Here is a 9,119-nt window from a genome sequence, read left to right as displayed (position 1 = left end):
CCCCAGGCCCTGTGTGTGTGTGCCAGCGTGCTCGCTTATGAAGCAGGGGGTTGCGGCGATCTTCGATCTGTGGCGGGCCAGAGTATCGCAGGCCCTGCGCGTGTTCCAGTGTGCTCGCTGATGGAGCAGGGGGTGGCGGCGATCTTCGGGCCACAGACGCCCTCGACATCCGCCCACGTGCAGAGCATCTGTGACGCCATGGAGATGCCGCACGTGGAGACGCGCTGGGACTACCGGCTCAAGAGGGACGACTACTCGGTAACATCCATCCCTCATCCCACTACGCTCAGCAAGGTAGGAGTGGCGGCTCCGGGTGACGCCGGGTGACGTTCTCTCAAACCACACCAAGTCTGGGAGGGCACCGGCTTGCCCCACGTGGTGATGGAGGCGTAAAAGCCATCAGCCTTTCGAATTCCCGGTGGGGTTTCGAAAGGCAAGTAATAACCGGGTGCATGCCCGAGTGCGCGTTTACTGGCCTTCGTTCGCCATATCCTCGCGTTTACTGGTTCTGCGTTCGCTACATCCTCGCGTTTACTGGTTCTGCGTTCGCCATATCCTCGCGTTCACCAGTTCTCCGTTCGCCATCTCGTCCCGTCCCAAGTCACCCAGCTCCAGTTGAGATGGCTCGCCCAGCTTGCCCTGCCCTGATGGCGAAAGCTCCCCGGCCTGACGCCCAGAGCTCTCCAGCGACGACCCCCGGCTGCCGGGGATGACGCGACCCTGATGTTTTGCGGCGGCGGTAAATCTCGTGTGAGGCCATTTATCTCCCGGCATCCGCGGCTCCAATTCCGCGTTACTGCTCCATTTAGGAGCCCATTAATGATTATCAAGGTGAAAGGCCGCAAACCGACGCCAAAGAGGAGGCCCCGGGATAGCAGAAGCTGCTGACGCTCCCCGCATATCTCTGCATGGTCACGCAGAGCAGGGGCTGTGATGGACGTCTGGGACTTGACTGATAAGCGCTTATTTTGATGGGCTTTAGCGAGCATTGAAGCTGTGACACAAAGCCAGCTAACCAGCGTCAGGAACCTCTGCTTCGCCGTCCTACGGGCGTGGTGCAATACACGGCGCCTACAAGGTGGTCGCATGGCCACGTGGAAACACCTTAACTTGTAATAGGTCGTTGTTAACTCATCACCGAGTTTTGTCCATCGGTTTGTTACGAAACATTTGGTGAATGATGATAAAGCTGGTTTACCTTAGTTTGAGAATTTAGGGCTATTTTCACTTGACGTAAAATTTCAACTTATTACCGAGTCAACTGACCATCGAAATGTAATATTGTCCAAGGCGAATGCAGCATGCAAATTCGGTAATTCCGTGTGTTGCGACGCATCCTTTTTATAATTAGTATGAGCACCGCACGATTTTGTTGAGTGAATCTAGGTACCTGACGACGCATTATTGATTTTATCAATGCTGTTTGCTGCGCATGGCTTATCTGTTCTCAAGGGAAGTTAAGGCATTTTCATGTCGACATGAATCCATCACATGGGATCGTTATACCTTTCGACAACAGGTACATATGAAGCAAATGCATGGCATCATACACCGAAGTGATAAACAGATGCCACTAGTGACTCATGTTTCATCGAGCCCATCGTCACGCCGGACCAAGCAGTCATAATCTCCCCAAAAAGCTAGCAGTTGTTTACAGTGCATCAGTGTTATTTTTCGGGATGGTGGTTGTGAGTGCAAGATCATTCGAGCCCAAGGCCGTGGCATGCCGCTGGGTGACTTCAGATGACTCCGGATTCCCACTGGAAGTGAATGGTGACCTGCCGCGACTTAAGCATCAGTATTACTTAATGGACATATTCGGCAAAAAGAGTTGGCTAAAAATGATCCTTTGCAAGTCGTAGATCACACACTGACCTACTGCCTTGCGATTTTACTTTCAAAGCAGTCGCTTGTGCTGTGGAACTGGAAGCGGAGGAGAGGCGCACAATCGACCACCTGCGGCACGGAAGTTGGAAAGCCTCCGTACCAGGCGAAGGTTAAAACGGCAGTTCTCGAGGCGTCTTGCGCTCTCCGTTTGCTGGGGCGAGACTTGAGCGTTTCTCTTGATGGCTCAAAAACGATCAACAGTCCGCTCTCGTGGCCTAGTGGGAAAAGGCATCTGGTTGCCACGTCGCTCGTGGCGGGGGAGAGTTTGTGTCGTCTCACGCTCTCGCTAATGACTTGCCTCCGACTACGATGGCCGGCGGCCGGTGGCAGCAGCCGCGCTGGGTCAGATGAAATCAGAGGGCGGGACGAAGCACGCTGAGCATTGTTGCATGCTCAACTTTGGACCAAAATGATACCGTTGAACGAGGATTTCACGATCGGATGTCGTGACCTGGGTTCACACAAACATCAAGTAACGTGTGGTATGATTCCAGAAATGCATTCAATCAAAAAGGTTCAAAATATATTCAAAAAAGATAGGCTGGGCCAATCTTAAAGAAGATCTCATCAATCCCATTTTTTGCTCACATTATATAACACTTATTCGTCTTTTTTTGCACCACGATCAGTGAAATTTTTGTGAAACACATGGGATTCGAACATGGCTGTGGTGATCCCATGTCCGACGCGCTGCAGTCGTGTGCCGCCCTCCGCCTGGGTGTGCTCCATCAGTCCTCGGTCGTCACCCGCCACTCTCCCCGGCAGGCGTACGTATCCCTGACCCAGCACTGGGGCTGGAAGACCTTCACCATCATCTACGAGGACATCGACGGTCTGGTTCGTCTTCAGGAGTTGCTCAAGGCTCCTTCCTCTTCCCACTTCAAGATCACCATTCGCCAGCTGCCCCCCGACTCTTCCGACTACAGGTCAGCGCGGGATCGCCAGATCAGGTCACCGGGCCAGCTGTCGGGTCACTGGTCGAGATCACTTGGTCAGATATCTGGTCACTGGCTCAGACCGCCTGTTCGGGCCAGTGACTCAGGTTCTCGTGCCGCCTGTGACTCAGGTCGCCGATCTGCGTCACAAGGTCAGACACGAGGTCACTGTTTCAGACCGGACGCCGAGTCACTCATACACGTTACCGGGTCACTGGATCAGATCACAGCGGGTCACTGATAGGCGTCACCGGCGCATTGACATGAGCCAGATCCGTTGCCTGTATTGCACGGAGCGAATGTCGCGCGATGTATCATGTTCATGATGCCTCCTCACCCCCAGTGTCAAGGTGTTCATTGCTACACATGCCATCATTCAGTGATTTTTGAACGATTCCCTGCTCTTTCTGCTCAGTGATAAACACACGTCCAATGTAGTATAACCTTCTCTGACGCAGATGTCGGAGCCATGAATCGAAAATAGCCTTTCTCTCAGAGATGTGTAAAGTGGCCAGAAACCGCAAATCTTTATGACGCATGAAAATGAATTGGGTGATTATTTCGGGATTTTTTACAAAATGGCGGCCTTGATGACCAGTGCCAAAGCAAGCAGCTACAACTCAAGCACACAAAATGGCGGTCTGCTAGGCAAACAGCCGCAGCGCAAGCACACATAATGAGCAAGCTCCGCCTTGCGATGTGTTTGTGGGAGGCGGACTGACTTTGCATCGACCGCCAGTATCAAAATGCATGTTTGGCAAAAGCTTGGAACATCTGCAAAATAAGTGCAGACTTTGAATTTTTACGCCACTGCCCACTGGATTGCCCAAAAGATCATCAGTCTCACTGTTCATCTGGCCCATCAGACTCACTGTCCATCGGGCAATCAGACTGACCGCCTATCTGACGATCAGACTGACTGTCCATCAGATCATCATACTGACTGTCCATCAGCCCATCAGGCTGATTGTCCATCAGCCCATCAGACTGATTGGCAATCAGACCATCAAACGGATTGCTCACCAGACCTGTGTACTAAAGCGCGGCTGGCGCGGGAGGGGCTCGAGAGTATGTCATCAAACGCACAGCGCTACGCCGACATTGTTTGCTTAATGCACAATGAGTTCAGGCTCTTCAGATCCCCCTCGTGACTAACGAACAGAAGGGCTGAAAAGCAACCTGCTGATGTTTCGCTCATAATGACGAGGGAAGACTGAACATTTTTTCTCAGAAGTCGGAAGAAGTGTAGCGGACAGACGGAAAATATTTGCAGACCGTTCTTCTCTCAATTCCGGGGCGAGGTCTGGCTATTCATTAGTCAGCTGGTAATTTTGCAGTTCCGCGAACATAAACCTTTTTTAACAGTTCCTTTGTTTTTCGTCTGGTATAGCATGAGTAGAGCAAATGATATGAATGAATTCATGGCACTGCTTTGACGGACAAGGTGCTGTCGAAAGAGTAGGCTATCTACGGAAGGGCAAGGGTACCAAAGCTCCCGTCAGAAGTAAGGGAGACAAAGATCTCTTAAATTTGTTCTGGAGCAACTTTTGAACCCCTTATTTTGTATCCGGAAATTCCTAGCAGCATGGAGACCTAATGTTCGATACATCACGACGGATGGCAGCTTTCTCGATGTTGCGTCTGTCGCATTTCTCCCTTAGGTGCCCAGCAACATGTACTTGCAGCAGAATATGGTTTTCAAGTAACGTTCACTAATGATTCAGGTACTTACTAGAATTTATGAGAATGAAACTCATATTTGTAACATTTATGGGAAACTATCTGCAACGTATGACCTGATTTGCTCTGCTCTAATTGGACGCCAGTGTCTTGCGCTCGAGGGCCGCTGGGGGTGCCAGATCGAGCGGAGCGCTAAGACTGCTGGAGGAGTGGGGAGGGGGGGGGGCTGGCCGGTGTGTTTACCATGCGCTGTCTGTTGGTATTTTGGAAATATGTTGGATATGGGGACCAATATTCTGACGCAATGTCACGGTAACTAAGCATAGTTGTTTGCTTGTTTGTACTATAAGTGTATGGGGAATGGGCTTATGCGGACTTGGCCTGATTATGATTCGATGTCACGGATCGTATCCATTGATGGAGTCCTTTCAACAGTCTTGGTAACGGTCGGCCAGAAATGTATGTCGCTGCTTACCACGCTGCCGTAGCGCACAGCCCTGGCGTTAAAATAAATGCCTCGATCTTCCATTTTTTACCCCGTTGGCTTCTCGTAACTCCTGAAAGGCTACTTGCACCCGCTACGTGTTCTGACCTAGTTCTACGTGTTCTGATCTAGTTCTACTTGTTCTGGTCTAGTTCTACGTGTTCTGATCTAGTTCTACCTGTTGTGATCTGGTTCTACGTGTTCTGATTTCGTTCTACGTGTTCTGATCTAGTTCTACATGGGATTTTCAATGCCGATTTCTGCTTAGCTCGGACGTGTTGAGCTGTTGGATAGCAGGGCACCCGTGAGCCGCTCGGCCGGCGCATGTGACATAAAGCTCGTCTGGTGAGAGTTCAGCCTCACCGGACGGGGGAGAGCCGCAGCTCCTATTCTTGAGTTCAGTCTCACCGGATGTGGGAGGGCCGCAGCTCCTATTCTTGAGTTCAGTCTCACCGGACGGGGGAGAGCTGCAGCTCCTATTCTTGAGTTCAGTCTTACCGAACGTGGAGGGCCACAGCTCCTATTCTTGAGTTCAGTCTCACCTGACGGGGGAGAGCCGCAGCTCCTATTCTTGAGTTCAGTCTCACCGGACGGGGGAGACCCGCATGTTCTATTCTTGAGTTCAGTCTCCACCGGACGGGGGAGAGCCGCATCTCCTATTCTTGAGTTCGGCCTCACCGGACGGGGGAGAGCCGCAGCTCCTATTCTGGAGTTCGATCTCACCGGACGGGGGAGACCCGCATGTTCTACTCTTGAATTCAGTCTCACCGGATGGGGAGGGCCGCAGCTCCCATTCTTGAGTTCAGTCTCACCGGACGTGGGAGGGCCGCAGGTGCTATTCTTGAGTTCAGTCTCACCGAAAGGGGAGAGCCGCAGCTCCTATCCTTGAGTTCAGTCTCACCGGACGAGGGAGAGCCGCAGCTACTATTATTGAATTCAGTCTCACCTGACGGGGGAGAGCCGTATGTTCTATTCTTGAGTTCAGTCTCACCGGACGGGGGAGAGCCGTATGTTCTATTCTTGAGTTCAGTCCTCACCGGACGGGGAGGGCCGCAGCTTCTATTCTTGAGTGCCGGCGGAGTGTCAGTGCCGGTGGTTTTGTCGACACCGTAGCCCCCTCCTCCGCCGCCAAGCACCCTATGAAGAAGGCGTTTGCCGTCCGGACACGGGCTGTGCGTCCCCCGAGTGCTGATAGACGGCGCCGGCGGAGACAGTTTCCGCCCGGAACGCATCAGTCACAAGGCCGGAGATGACTGGCTCTCAGCCGGCACGGCCGCCCCAGCTAGCTTGATGCCCCAGCTAGTCTGACGCCCTAGCTGGTCTGACGCCCCGGCTGGTCTGACGCCCCAGCTGGTCTGACGGTTTGACGCCCCAACTGGTCTGACGCCCCTGCTGGTCTGACGCCCCACCTGGTCTGACGCCCCAGCTGATCTGACGTCCGGCTGGTCTGACGCCCAGGCTGGTCTGACGCCCCAGCCGAGAGAGTATGCCAGCCGTCTTGAGGCCCAAATTGCCGTAACCCGCCCCCCCCCCCCCCCTCCGCCTTCGCTCTAGCAACTTCGCCGGCGCAGGCCAACCACCGCAGTGACTGTGCCGCCGGGAGAAGGAGAGCCGGCACCAGGCTGGGGTGGTGGTGGACAGACGGCACACGCATGGTAATAATGACACACAGCTGACACCAGGCTGTGGTGGTGGTACACAGATGGCACCGTGCCGGTGGTGACGGCCCGCAGACGGCCCCGCCCGGGGGTGGTGGTACACCAGCCGCACTAGGCCGCCGGAGAACCGTCACGGGTCACTGCAGAGATCAGCGGCGCCGTGCGGAGCGTCGTCTGTCGGGCTGGTGCGGATCCTGACCGTAATGGTGGCTGTAATGTAACGCCCGTCCCTCCTCCAGCCGCCACTAATGGACGGCGAATGGAGGGAGAGGGGACGCACGGTCGCGCACCGGCGACAAACGCACGCTCTGGCCCCATTCCAGGCCGCTACTCAAGCGGATCAAGAAGAGCGGAAGCACCAAGATAGTGCTGGACTGTCGCTTTGTCGCTGCTGCGGCCGCTGCTGGAACAGGCGCAGGAGATCGGCATGATGAACCAGTACTTCAGCTACCTTCTCACCTCACTGGTCAGACGCCAGGCCTCGTCACAGCCGTGCATCCCCGACGTGTGACGAGAGCATTTGTGGCCATCCATTAGTAACAGTGCACCTCTGCTTTCGTCCAAAATAATATTTTTTTTTAATCTGCTGGCGTTTTAAGATGGCTAAGTTGTATGTGCACCTAGGCGGTAGGTATGGAGAGACGCATCATCAAGTCACCATTCACCAACCCGTAAACCAGGACATAACTTTGCACGTGATTTAGTTTTCCATGGTTAATTGAGTAGCCTTGTTTTTTACGGCCGACTTCAGTGGTGTGCTGTGCACTTTGCTCGGCCTGTCACAGCATCAGAATATGGATGTGACTCGCGCTTCTCGCACCGATGTCCCATCCCATGTGGGCCACAGGTCGCAGCGGTCACCGGTGTCACTGATCACTCGATGTGGGCCACAGGTCGCAGCGGTCACCGGTGTCACCGATCACCCGATGTGGGCTACAGGTTGCAGTGGTCACCGATGTTGCCAGTGTCACTTATGCCCCTATGTGGGCTACAAGTCCGCAGACACGACGCCCGCGGCGACATTTGTCTCGCCGGCCGCCAGCCGGCGAACGCGAGATACTGATGGCGCGGACTTTCTTGCTGGCCGTGGTCCGGCTGGTCCGGACGCGGATTTTTCTGCCGAACGTGGACCGGCTGGTCCGGACGCGGACTTCTCTGCCGAAGGTGGTCCGGCTGGTCCGGACGCCGCCAGCCGGTGCCCCAGCGACGCGATGTGCGCCTACCCCGGCGAGCCCCTTCGTGCCATTGGCCAAGCGTCTGTCAGGGCCAAGTGCACCGCGCCCCCTCGCTCAAAATGCTGATTGACGGGGGCCGGGGGAGACCGCACTGACCCGCCTCCGTGATGTGCCAGCGCTGTCGCCGTCCGAGCCAGATCAGTTCGTCGCGGTCAGCGCCCATCGGTGTCCTGGGCTATCGGCGCATCTGGCACGACGCTCATGACAAATTACCTTGGGAGTCGGACCTTCCCCGTATTCATGTGATTGAGAATGATTTGAGAATGATAATCATGATTTATGAGAAAATTAATGCATTTTGGCTACGTCGTCCATACATTCGTTTAGACTATGTCTTGTGTTCTCGAGGCGGCGTATCTGAGACACACACAAGTCCCACATCGAGCATGCTACGCTCCTCATGCAGCTTACCTGTACGCTTAAATAACGCTTCCGAAGCAAACCTGCTCGCTTTCACACAACCCGTACCACACACTCGCCGGTGTTCACACGCTCTCAGCGTGCAACGCCGTCTGTTTCGCAGGACGTGCACACAGTGGACCTGGACGACTTCCGCTACCTGGGTACCAACATCACGGCCCTGCGGCTGGTGGACCCGGACCAGCCGACGGCGTCCCAGGTGCTGCGCCACTGGCAGGCGGCGCCGCTGGCGGCCGGTCGCGCCGGCTGGCCGGCCGGCCTGCCCATCGAGGAGCTCACCCGCTCCCAGGTGAGACGCCGGTGCGGTCACGGGCCGGCCGCGCTCGGCGACGGGTGTGGCACACGCCGACCGCACAGGGTTGCTAGTGGCGACGGGTGTGGGACACGCCGGCCGCACAGGGCTGCTAGTGGCGACGGGTGTGGGACACGCCGGCCGTACAGGGTTGCTAGTGGCGATTATTGCTGGACACGGCGGCCGTACAGGGCTGCTAGTGGCGACGGATATGGGACACGCCGGCCGTACAGGGCTGCTAGGGGCGATTATTGTTGGACACGCCGGCCGTACAGGGCTGCCAGTGGCGATGGTTGTTGGACACGCCGGCTGTACAGGGCTGCTAGTGGCGATTATTGTTGGACACGGTGGCCGTACAGGGCTGCTAGTGGTGACAGGTGTGGGACACGCCGGCCGTACAGGGCTGCTGGTGGCGACGGGTGTGGGACACGCCGGCCGTACAGGGCTGTTGGTGGCGACGGGTGTGGGACACGCCGGCCGTACAGGGCTGCTGGTGGCGACGGGTGTGGGACACGCCGGCCGTACAGG

General features: G+C 55.6%; 1 protein-coding gene and 1 long non-coding RNA gene across 2 annotated transcripts in view; both read left to right on the top strand.

The window, feature by feature from the left end:
* Window positions 1-270: 270 nt before the first annotated feature.
* LOC119102589 (uncharacterized) lies at window positions 271-7,027 on the top strand. The gene is made up of 3 exons (XR_005094715.1): window positions 271-294; window positions 2,653-2,813; window positions 6,968-7,027. It is a non-coding gene; the product is annotated as an uncharacterized LOC119102589 (long non-coding RNA).
* Window positions 7,028-7,033: 6 nt separating this feature from the next.
* Window positions 7,034-9,119, top strand: part of LOC119103107 (glutamate receptor ionotropic, kainate 2-like) — a 31,536-nt gene continuing 29,450 nt past the window's right edge. Inside the window, exons 1-2 of the mRNA XM_037226558.1 lie at window positions 7,034-7,110; window positions 8,403-8,588. Of these exons, the coding sequence (XP_037082453.1) occupies window positions 7,072-7,110; window positions 8,403-8,588 (225 nt within the window). The 5' untranslated portion in view covers window positions 7,034-7,071. The remainder of the gene's footprint in view (window positions 7,111-8,402; window positions 8,589-9,119) is intronic.

Source organism: Pollicipes pollicipes, unplaced genomic scaffold (assembly GCF_011947565.3).
Source record: "Pollicipes pollicipes isolate AB1234 unplaced genomic scaffold, Ppol_2.1 Scaffold_5724;HRSCAF=6776_pilon_pilon_pilon, whole genome shotgun sequence".
Classification (NCBI taxonomy): domain Eukaryota; kingdom Metazoa; phylum Arthropoda; class Thecostraca; order Pollicipedomorpha; family Pollicipedidae; genus Pollicipes; species Pollicipes pollicipes.
Note: the sequence above shows the minus strand (reverse complement) of the source record. Positions and strands in the feature narration are given on the sequence as shown.